General features: G+C 37.4%; 1 protein-coding gene across 2 annotated transcripts in view; it reads left to right on the top strand.

The window, feature by feature from the left end:
* Positions 1–12,550, top strand: part of GPHN (gephyrin) — a 281,765-nt gene that overhangs the window by 245,121 nt on the left and 24,094 nt on the right. For both annotated transcript variants that reach the window (XM_082283301.1, XM_082283300.1), the window contains exons 14-17: positions 1,606–1,725; positions 5,856–5,914; positions 6,124–6,277; positions 8,087–8,208. In XM_082283301.1, coding sequence (XP_082139427.1) covers positions 1,606–1,725; positions 5,856–5,914; positions 6,124–6,277; positions 8,087–8,208 — 455 coding nt within the window. The remainder of the gene's footprint in view (positions 1–1,605; positions 1,726–5,855; positions 5,915–6,123; positions 6,278–8,086; positions 8,209–12,550) is intronic.

The raw sequence follows: 12,550 nt of genomic DNA, 5'->3' as shown, positions 1-12,550 counted from the left end.
ATATTATTTTTATGTCATCTGGTTTAGATACCTAGGTTAGGATAACATGAATCTTGCCCTAAAAACACACTAACTGTGACATATGGCAAGTGTGGGGTTTTTAAGTTTATATTAGCATTTTATTTATGTTCTTCTCTGAGGGTATTAGATTTCCATTACCTGTAGAAAAGGGTCAAGATTCAGTCAGTTCCAGGCTCAGTTGTTTCATGGGATATGTAGGTGGCTGTGGTACTGTGATAAGCCAGATAAAAACCATTCCCAGCCTCTTCCTAGGGCTTCTGTCCCAATGAATAGCCTTTGAAATACACACATTTCAAAGTAAGACTCACCTTTCAGAGGTTATGACAGCGCTGGAGTAGAAGAATAGGCGAGGCAAACAGCTTTATACAGCTGAAGTGCTGACCACTGGTCTGGAGTTTGGTAGTCTCTGTCAACCTCCTGACCAAAGTCATGGAGTAAATGCCTGCTGGGCAGGAGCAGGTAACAGCACCTGGGCAGTACTGCCTGTGGGCCTGTGGGTTGCTGTCAAATATCTGCTAATCACAGTTTGAGAAGTATTGGGTGTATTCCAGTGCTGCATATGGAATATAGAGTCAATCTGCACATGAATTATATGTGTGACACATACAGAATATGCTGCTCTGATCACAGCTGTGTAGATCTGTGTGTAGCACATGTTCACTACTAACAGTAAAGCCTAAATAAACCGGACTTACTGCAGTGCCATGGGGAGCCAGCAATGAAATCTCAGCCATCATATCAGCTTCTTTTAGTTCCATTTTTTTAGGAATATTTTCTTTAGTTATTTATTTCTTAGGTAGTTATGGTCAAATTATGGTTTTACCCTGGATTTTGACAAATGTTTATTAAAATAGTCTTCCTGGTGAGAAATGTTATTAAAACCATGTCATTTGTTTTATCATGTTGTTCTGATATTTTTATATTCTTTGTATTGCTCCTCCTGAAACTTTTTAATGCTGTGACTTTATAGAATTGTAGAATATTATCAATTTTAGGCTATTTGAAATTGACCCTCACAAAGATAGGTATTCTCTGTGAACTAGTATTGAGCCGTCTCTCAGTATTAGGAAATCTGCTTAAAAATTAAGCAGTTGGTTACATTACTATTATATATTGGTTTTCCATATATAGTGTGCTGGTAAAATAAAACAGAACAAAAATCCAACCAAAGCAAAGCAATTTCAGCCCTGGCGACCAGAGTATTCTGCAAAAATATTTATGTACTGAGGACTGCCAGATTTTTGCTCATGGAAGTTTCCAGAAGGTCACCATCTAACAGTTAGATTTCTAAGCCAGTTATTTTTCTGTGCCAAGTATTCTTCTGAGTATCAGTATATTTCTTCTTCTGAAAGTTGTTCATGTGATAGAAATACAAGGAGATAAAACTGAAGCCATATGTGGCCATATAAATAAAGCCAGGTGTGAATTGGAGTTTATTGTACCTGTTGATATCACTCACAGTACATCAAGAGTAGTGCTGCAAATAAGAATTCTCGTCTTTCAGGTAGATTACTTGCATAAAGTTCAAGTGGTTTGAAATTTTTATTTCAAAAGTAGATTAGTTTCTGTTTTTTTATTTTTCAGCCAACTCAGACTGTGATGCCTGGTCAGGTAATGCGTGTTACAACCGGTGCTCCAATTCCGTGTGGTGCTGATGCAGTGGTGCAAGTGGAAGATACAGAGCTCATCAGGGAATCAGATGATGTGAGTCACAATTTTAAAAACTCATTTTTCTTTTGTGTGCAGCAGAAAATGGCACATGATACAACACTGTAAATGTGAAAGACAGTCATACAGAAAAGCTCTTCAGTAATCTCAGAAGTTTGAGGGTTTTTGCATCAGTTCCTACTGGCAATTCTCACTTTTTCGGGCTGTGTTAACAGTACCACAGACCTTCCTGTTCTGACTGATTTTTCATCAAAATTGTTGAATGCTGACTCTAAAATACTTGGGCGCATGATTTGAGTGGAAGGCAAATGCCTCCTGGAAATCCATGCCTACAGTCCAAGTACAGGCTAGTGGAAATCTCACCAAACAAGAAGGGGGAGAGTTTTCTTAAATTACATATTGATCTCAGAATAATACATTGAATTACTGCTGATGTAATTAAAGCTGAATATGATTTCCTGTGGGAAAGTGAACTGTTTTAAGTGCTGCAAAATCCATGGGATGACATGGGTTCTTTTAAACTGTTCTATGAAGAGGGTTCTGTATTATCAGAGTTGATCTTGTTTCAGCAAGGGTGAATTTGGTGGATTTTGGAGAATACATCTTGTACGAATACCTTCCAATGAATCTGTTTAGAAAAAGAGGTTTTGTTATGAAACAGGGGAAGTAGATGCTTCCCAAATTTTTTTAAACTACAACTAAGAATTTAAAAGACCTTTGTGCTTCTTTAAAATGAGAACATTACTGAATTTAATGTTCTGAAAATGTCCTGAAAACCAGGAAATGGTTACAGTGCATATTCCCCCAGAATGTAGACATAGCCCTGGTTTTGAACAGATTTTCCAGCCTACCTATAAATCATACTGGTGCACTACCTTACAGATGCTGCAAATATGAACATAGAAAGAAAACTCATTAAAAAACACAGAAAAAATATGAATACTGTAGTAGTAGTTCATTATGCACAGTTGTTTCAACATAGTGAAATGTGCTTTTTATGAAGCAGAGGAGCTCTCTCTAGACAACTTTATTCCAAAGAGTCCATCTTAAACTTCCTTTATGTTCAGAGAATTGCTTCTGAATCCCAGCTGTGATTTCAGGGCACTATCATCATGTTTGCTGTCATCTGAGAGTCTTAAGGCAAGAAGATACGTGTCTTATTGACACAACTTCCAAGTTCAGCTTTGGAATGAACTATGTGTATGGTTCTGTGCTCAAATCAGCCTTTGCTCTACTGCTGCTGTTCTGACAAGCTGTTCCACTTCACTACAGCTCAGTGTCAGCACAGTGATTGCAGCTGGGGTGTAAGAGATGAATTCTAGTGTTCAACACTGATAAAGACAGCAAAGACTGAAACACTAGGGATTCTTTCTCATGCCTTATTAAATGCATAGATTTTTACATCTAATGAACTCAGCAAGCTGTCTAGGCTGTCCTTCAGAGGACAGAGGAATTACTGAAATTATCCATCCTGCTTTGAGGTTACAGATGTATATGTATAGATTTTATCTTCCTGCGAAATACACCATTGCCTTCACTGCTTGTTAATCGCTCCATTAGCCTTACTGAGCAAGTTTTTTGTGGCCATTGCCCACCTCATCATGAGAGGACTATCACATTGCAGAGCAACACACATGGAAACCTTTTATTTTTCTACTTCTTCTTTGGATGACTCTGCCCTGCCTTCCACTTTTTACATGCATGCTCTCCTCTGCATGTGAGAACAGGTTATTTGGCTATGTGCTTAAACTCTGAATATTTTCACGAATGGTCAGCCACCTTCAACTTCTTTTTCTTGCCTGTAAGTATGAGGTAGGACTCTTTAGTTTCTGCTTGTCTTTGAATAAACTGCTCTATGAATCCTGTTGATAATAATTAGTATCATTTAATTAATATGTTAATTTTTTTCTCCTTCTTTTCATGTGTGGGTGGCTACATATTTCAAATTTTTTTTTTTTTTTTTTTTTTTTTTTTTTTTTTTTTTCAGTGTTAAGAACTCCTTAAGGAGCCCCTTCAGGGCTGGGATTTAACTGAAGTGAAATCTTTAACATCTGAAAAATGTTCTTCTGGAAAGAGATTACTTTTCAAAGGAACTCATTCCTTGAGTTCTAGTTGTGGTACCAGTATTTAAATTTCATAGCAAGCATTCCCCAAATGACCTTAGAAACCATAGGCCTGAAAGGAATTATGTCCATACATCAGGAAGAAAAATTCTCATCAGCTTGCCAAATGCACATTCATTAAGAAACATGTCCACACCTTTTTCATTTTGAGTTTTTATGTCACCTTGTAGGAGAAAGGAGCCCAGTGTGATCAACCAAAACAAGAGTTAGATCCTGCATCAAGCCCAAGCATCAGTGTATCAGCATGGATGCCAACTGTTCACAGCCACCAGAGCAAGCCACTCAGATATAGTTCAAAATGTATTAATACACAGCAAGAATGCTGCCTGACACACACCAAATGAAAGATGTTCTCAGCATAATGCCATACCTCCCTGCAAGCCCTTCTAGCCACCTTGAATTATGTTGTATTCCTTAAGCATTCTGGGATATCCATCAGTTCCACAGACATTAATCTCTGTATACCACTATGTTGTCCATAGTCACACTTTCCACGGTGCCTTCTAAACCTGGGATTGCTGAGTTCCTCAAAAGCCTTTTTTTTTAGTTATTTCCCCTAATCCAGCAGTCCTAGATAGGACCTTTTATATTAATCAAACGTGTCATTCCCTCTCCTCTTGTTTCTCTTAAAATCTTCTATCCATCTTTAAATGTTATCAAAGATACAGAAATTTCAAACCTTCATGACTGAACAACCATTGCCAGAGTGTCATAAAAATAAAGTAATTATGGGACTAACCATTGCCCCAAATTTTTATTGCTAGACTCAAGTGTCTTTTACAGCCTCAGGTGGCAATAAGGGGGCAAAAGGCCATCCTGGGCACCAGCACAGCCAATTTGATCACTCACAGCCAAAAATTGTCTCTTATACAAAAAGGGTAAGTACAAAAGAGACAGAGTTTGCAATAAAAGCTTCTGAAAAGCATATGAAGATACTGGGATGAAGTAAGAAAATTTTTTGTTAGTAATTTTCTGGTTTTCAGGGGTTTAAATTCTCACAGTAGGTAAACAGAATCATAATCTCTTATAACACATTCATTAGCTTTAACTTTAGGCCCTTAAGTTTAGACCATTTAGTTTGAACTCAGAAACTGAGGCCCATATCACCTTTATGAAAAAAATCCCATTGTCCTATACAACGCTTCTGTTTTTGTAAAAATTCCAAATAACACTGACCTGCCTTGTTTTTCTTGTAATATTAGTGTCTGATTTATAACTTCGAGGTATTTAAATATGAAGCACTACATGGCAATGTAAAAACAAAATTTGTTTCAGTCTAAGTTTAGATTTAGTGCTACTGACAGGCTGGCACTATCTCAAAGATGACTGTATATATCATCAACCCATTTGTAGGGCTTAAAATTAAATATTAACAATACAGGTTATGTGCCTTTTATTGGCATTGAATGAATCACCAAACCATTGACATTCTGAGCAAGGAAATGCATCAGACTTTTCAGGCCATTGTCTCTTGTTCACAGTAAATAAACAAGATGAATGAGCCGCTTTCTGACTTGTACAAGGCTCTCAAGTAGGAGTATCCAGTACAGGAATCTATATGAAAATCCTGAAACAGCTGCAGCATATAGCTTCTTCCCACCTTTCTGCTAATGTCGTGGCCTACTGTCTGCCAGCCTAATGGTCTTTTTGAAGTGCCATCTTTGAAATGGTTTGGCCAGATCAAGTTGGTTGAGAGGAGTAGAAAGAATCCACTCAGTATACCAGATCAACAGATTGTAACACAGGAAAGCTGTAGAAACACGGGTATCATTAAAAAAAAAATAGGAAGCTAAAACTACATATTCAGTGCTGGTCCTCCCCAGGTGAGCTTGTCATGAAGAACATTTCTTAAAATGCTGTTCAGTTTTAGCACACATTATGTTACAACCTTGACAAACAAATCAGGAGAACAATATGATGCTTAAACCATAATGTCTCAGTGTAATGAGTGCTATAAGCTGTGTAGACTTCTGAGAAATTAAACATTAATTTTCTTTTAATAGCTCACCTGACCATATGTGATGTCCTTGTGTTTGTTCCTAGGGCACTGAAGAACTAGAGGTTCGAATTCTGGTGCAAGCTCGACCAGGCCAAGATATCAGGTCTGTATTTATTAAAATATCTCTGTAAGGAACAGAAGGGCTGATGATTTTTAAAGTAATTTTTAAATCATGAGTAGTACTGACATTTTGACAGTCTAACTAAGGAGTGTCCTTGGACACTCCTAACCTGGAGCAGGACCAATCAAGGAAAGGTACTTTGAATTTCATTCTGTTTCTCTGTCATGTTGTTTTTCTGTCCTGACTTTCAGACCCATAGGACATGACATTAAAAGAGGTGAATGTGTGCTGGCTAAAGGAACCCACATGGGTCCGTCTGAGATTGGTCTCTTAGCAACTGTTGGAGTAACGGAAGTAGAAGTTAACAAGTTTCCAGTGGTTGCAGTAATGTCAACAGGGAATGAGGTAAGAAACATTTGTTCAGAATTCTAGTCTGAAATACTATATTTTTTTGAGGCAGTATTTTGGATAGTGACTTCCACCCTATTCCCAAGCAGACTCACTTTTTGAACTGCAACTCGTGCTGACATGAGCTATTTTTGTGAGGGATCAACCCATAATCATCTGCTTGTGTTTTCTCCCTTAGGGGCTTTCTCACAGGTCTCACATTATCTTTGCCAAAATTTTGGTAATGTATCCAACTATGTGCCAGCTGCTTTCCTCCTGCCAGTCATGACTGAAGAGTAATTTCTTTTAAGCAACACTGTTCTATAGCTATAATACAAATGGCAGACAAGCTGTCTTTGAAAACTGAATAGTACTACCAAATGCCTTGCTGCAGTATTGTGTCTCAGTGTTCTTTCTCATAGTAGCACACATTGAAATGCAGACACTCTCATGTTGGTAGAACGGCAGACCAGCTTTATAATTGTTTTAACTACATCAGAAAAATCAGGTTTAAGATTAACTTAATTTACTAATTTTACATATGATGTGTGTTGACCCAGGCCAGCAACTGTGTCCTCTCACTTCTTCCAGCAGCAGGACAGAGAAAGAATAGGAAGAGCAAAACCTAAAGAACGTGTGGGTTGAGATAAAGTCAGCTTGAAGTTTAAAGACAGCATGAAGTTTTGACTGTCCTTTAAGACAAACTTTCTGAAATACAGCCACAAACATTAACTCAATAGCTGTATTTCATACAGCTTGAATATGTTCAATTTTGAAAACTTTTAATAGGTTGAATTTTGTCACCTGGTGTACAGAATCTTACCAGATTTCATAGCATAAACAGGGTGTGGCAAGCAGGAACCATACCACTAACTGAAGAATAAATCCATAGAGCTATAAGGATTATAGATGGTGATTTTCCTGATTAGTAACTTCCATATGATTAAAGATTCTTGCATGTCATTAAAGGGTCCTTTATTGATATGGACATTCTCTTTTGTAAAATGTCAAAGAGATCCTGTACAGTGGGTTTCTTAAATGTCCTATGAAAGTCTTCACAGAAACAGAGTTGCAAGCCAAAGCATGAAGTTTACCCATGCTCCATTTTTCATTATTCTTACCTTACTACCTAATGCTGTGATTTTGACAGATACAGTCTTACTAGTAGTATTATTATTTACGTCCTGTCAATACTGTATTGTCCCTCTGTGTCCTACATAAGAATTTCTAATATATATAAACCATACATTTACATATGTATGTTTTGTAGTTTCACTTCCAAAATACATAACACGTGTGAGGTAATTGCAACAATATACTATCTTGAGAGAAAGCTTTTCATCCAAAACAGTAATTGATACAACAACTAAGCATAAGGCTTCAGTCTATTAATCCAATGCAGATCGTTGTATTTAAAAGACATCTTTATTGGTAGGCAGACAATGAACTTCAAAATGTCCATTAATACCTTTAAATCTGGTTAACAACATCAATGAGATTTCCTTAAAACCATTTAAAGAGGAACAATAATGTGAAAACTTAAAAGTTTTTGTTTTGATTGGTAATGTCTGAGATTAGAAGCCACATACTCATAAGGAGTAAGAACATTTTGCAGACATGAACCAATAGAAACAAACTAAACAACACAAAGGACTGGACTAAACAAGCACATTACAGATCTTATTAATTTAAATTCACTAAATCACTTTATACGTGTTTCAGGATATGTGTCTAAAAATATCCTGTCCAACCCAAAGAAAAAAATTCTCACTTGTGTAAAGCACAGTATTCCGAGGAGACTGACTGAGAGTGTTTCTGGTTTTATAGCTGCTGAATCCTGAGGATGACCTCTTGCCAGGAAAGATTCGGGACAGTAACCGTTCAACTCTCCTAGCTACAATCCAAGAACATGGCTATCCAACAATCAATTTGGGAATTGTGGGTGATAAGTAAGTACCACATGTTAGTAAAGATGTCACTTCATATTCATGCGATGCCCTTTATGGCATCCATGGGAAAAAGAAATACCAGAGAAAATGTCACTCATTACAAGTGTCACAGTGTTGTGACAAGGCACATCTTGGAGAAAGTATTTCACCCTTTTCATTAGAGCAAGAAATAAGTCTATTCTAATATTAGGACAAATCTTTTGAAAAAAATTTTGTTTAATTTGTTTTGCATTCTGTTTGTTGAAAGAGATCATCCATTTACTGTTGCAAATTGAATTTATTGCTGCAGTATCCTTCCAAGCACTATACTTAAAACACATAAGGGGAGACAGTTCTTCAGCAACTATACTTTTTTCTGGTCGAAAAAAGGGAGAAGGAAAGTTTCTCTCAGAGTTTGTTTTCCATGCCAAAATTAATTTAGAGTATAAAATTTTGTCATATTTTGAGTAATTGCCTTTTGAGGAAGGCCCCACTGCTGCATATTGCTCAACATTTCCAGAAATATGTGGAAGAATTTTAGGGTTTTTTTAACTTTACTGGTCTTTACTTTGATTGCCACAGAGTAGCACCCTACTGATCAGTCTTTCTGTTCATCTGACAGCAATCACTACTTGTTTCCCAGTGGTAGTGAAGTGACATCTCTTGAGAGCTCTAGGATAAGTGATTGAAGTGTTCTGCTTTTTGTCCTTCACAAGACTGTGCGGTGACTGCCATCCGTGGCTTGCGTTTCTCAGCATAACCTATTTCCTCAATTTATGGAGACCCAGAGGCTTTGAACAGGCTTTCTTGCTTTGCAGTTTGGGTAGAAAACCAACTGACAGACTTGGTTTGACAGGGTGTTGTCCAGGTTATCCTAGTGGGTAGTTAAAAAAAAAAAAAAATCCCAGATGACAGGGTCCCAGTCAGGGACTAAAAGGGAATCCAACCAGGTTACTATAAGCAAACAGGCATTTCAAACCCAGTCTTCCATAAAGCAGTATTCAATATAAAACATCACTAGCTTGACAGAAAGTATATGAATGGACCAACCACTGCATGGTTTTACAATAATTAAACCAACCTGCGTGGTGGCTGCAGGAAACACAGTTGAATTTGAAGTACTCATACAGGGAATGTGACATCCCAGTTGTGATCTTAGGGAAGGCAAACCCTTCTGGATACTCTCAGTGCATCCAGGTATCCCTTTTTGCTTCTCTAGCCTAGCAAAACACCACTGCAGTTCCAAATAGCAATAAATATCAAGCCCTCCTGCCCATGAATGCTTCCAGTTTCAGGTGGTGATGTCATACAAAGTCTAAATTCATGAGACTGTTCTTTCCAGGAATAGTATCTAAACGTTCTGGATGGCTAGAGTTTTCTATATTATAAGGACCTTTTTAAACTTTAAAACAAAGTAGCAATGTTTTCAAATAAATCTATTATATCCAGAGATCAGGTTCTAGATTTGAGTAGCTAAGAAAAAAGAAAACAGCCACAAAAAGTCTCTCAGCTCCTGAGAGTCATCTCTGTGTAGAGGGGATTGGCAGGGGTTTCCTTCAGCAAAATACTGTAGGTGGAACTTTTTACCACCTGCAGGACCAAAAGTAACAGCGACTGTTATCAACATTATTGTCAATGACAGCTTACATCCTGTCATTACCAGTGTGTTCATCCAACGGAAAAGATGCTTTCCCTGGTATTCCCCTCTGGAAAAACAAGAGTGTAAAGCTTGTTTGTTCTTTATGGTCTTGTCCGAATGAAATAGGTATAGTCTCAACTTTGCTGTAAAGTCAACGCTTAGGAGAGTTTAACTTAAGGTCATTTTGCAGAGCTATAGCTAAGTACTCCATTGCCTTCAGGAATTGTTTCTGTGACCTCCTAGGCATGGAGAGTCTGTGAAGATAAATAATCTTGAAAGCCCTCAATAATAAATGGCAAACAACTTTAGAATCATAGATTGATTTAGGTTGGAAAAGACCTTTAGGACCATCAAGTCCAACCAGCATTTCCAAGTCCACAACTAAACCATGTCCCTAGGTGCCATGTCTACATGTCTTTTAAGTACCTTCAGGGATGGAAACTCCATCACTTCCCTGGGCAGCCTGTTCCAATGCTGGATGACCCTTTCATTGACGAAATTTTTCCTAATACCCAATCTAAACCTCCCACGCTGCAACTTGAGGCATTTCCTCTCATCTTGTCACAAGTTACTTGGGAGAAGAGGCTGACCCACACCTGGCTACACCCTCCTTTCAGGTGGTTGTAGAGAGTGATAAGGTCTCCCCTGAGCCTCCTTTTCTCCAGGCTGAACAATTCCAGCTCCCTCAGGCACTTGTCATCAGATGTGTGCCCCAGACCCTTCAACAGCTTCACTGCTCTTCTTTGGAATGTCTTTCTTGTGGGGAGATGTAAGGCCCAAGAGAAAATTTTACTTTCCTATATCTTTTACAAATATATTTTGTGGCCCTTTTTCACTTGTCAGATGCTAGCTGAACACCAGGTAGCAAACAAATGTATTAGTCTAAGGAAGTGCCTGCAGCTTTGCTTTCAGTTATGAGAGAGGTTGATTCTTTTGAATCTTCACTATTAAAATAATCTCAGAGTCTTGAGATAGTATTACCTCGGCAAAGGTAGTAAGAGTTCTTTTTAAATGTTTGGTTTCCTGCTTTTTTTTTCTTGTTTCATGCTACCAAAGCAGCTTCTGCAGAGGTAGTTATTTTAGCCTCATAGAAAAGAAATAATGAGCCTCCAATTGCAGAGTGTACTTTGCAGTAAGTTTTGAAAGAATAATTCAGTACTGTTGACTTAGCTAAAAATCTTCTGCACCAGATACCAGGATTCAGTCTTAGCAAGTCTTCTGCTGTTCTTCCACACTCACATGCCCAATCTGTATCTTTGCAGCAAAATGCATCTGCAGTTCTCTTTCACTCAAAGGGAAAATCTGATCGTGTAAATCAGTTTGATAAGAAGTATGGTGTGATTTCATTACATAATAAAGCTACCAACAGTGTAGCCCATATGAATATTTCAGTACATGACTGATTTGATGGAGTACCATGGCACTTGAACAAGGAGACTTACCAGAAAGATGTTACAAAGGGTATGATTTTGACACTTTAGTTAGCATGTTTGTAGAAGAGAGGAACAAGCCTTCAGTGTGTTTTATGGTTTACTGAAGTTAAACCATAGATTGTGTTTGTGTGTGCTCATGTATATGTGCATTTTGTATGTATAATATGTATCCAGACATTGAAAAACAGAAAGATTTTATATGCCTGCAATATCTATTGGTGTAGTAAAAATACTGGCAAACATACTTTTCAGAAGGAAAAATTAAAAACTTGTACTTTTTTTTTATTGTGTCATGGTAACATATTTCTTCCTTCCCATACTTTAGATTTGGGGTGGTTTTTTCCTATTTCCTTTTTTTAATACAATTTTCATGGGGTAAATTTTACTTCATTTTACTGGGAGTATCATTTCCTGTACACCATAAGCACTAATGGCGTTTGAGACAGCAGCTAATAGGGAGCACAGTTGAGTATTAAAATTGCTGTAGTGGGTCAAGGCTTTTAACAACCGTGGAAATCTTTCTCTTCAATCCTATTTGCAGATCTAATATTCAAGTATGAAAATTTTTTTAGAGTAGTATTTGCAAAGACAAACTTAGAGGTTATTATTCTATATCATTTCAGCATACAAATCGCTCAGAGGTGTTTAGGTAAAAATCCAGCTTGTCCAGCTGCTTCAAAGCCCTGGAGCATGATACATGTAAAGACATTCCAACAGAGAATGTGAAAGGATGGGGAAGCACACTGAACGTCTGATTTCTGAAGAGTAGTTAGAAGCATTTTAAAAATGCCTTTGCATATTAATCATACATGAAGTTACATTTTGAACTGACCACTCAAGTCTGACTTCGCCTACAGCTGTATTTTCATTTGAAACCAATATTTTATTTCTTTTGGGAGCATTTTAATTATTTCTGAGATTGTCACCATTGTTTCTGTTCTCATAAATTGTACATATCACTCAATATTCAAAATAAAAAACAGCAATTCCAAACCCCATAGATAAAGTTTACAGTTGAAATCCTAGAAGAAAGCAATAGGAGAAAAAAACAGACCTGGGAATGTGATACAGCTGAAGTTATGTCTGGCTAGAAGCCAAGATTTTCTCTATTTGTGTTATTAGCACATAAAAGCCAAGCTGTTTGTAAAGCACACATCTCTGAGTAGAAATGGAAGATATATCCATCTCCAGAGCTACTCCAAATACAAGAAACAAATGCAAAACTAAGGAAACAAGAACCCTTCTGATATTGTTGTTGCTGTTGTGTCTTACATTTTTTGTCTGAATCTCA

The sequence above is a fragment of the Coloeus monedula genome, assembly GCF_965178545.1.
Source record: "Coloeus monedula genome assembly, chromosome: 6".
Classification (NCBI taxonomy): Eukaryota; Metazoa; Chordata; class Aves; order Passeriformes; family Corvidae; genus Coloeus; species Coloeus monedula.
The sequence above is the reverse complement of the archived record's forward strand: the minus strand, read 5'-3'. Positions and strand labels throughout refer to the sequence as shown.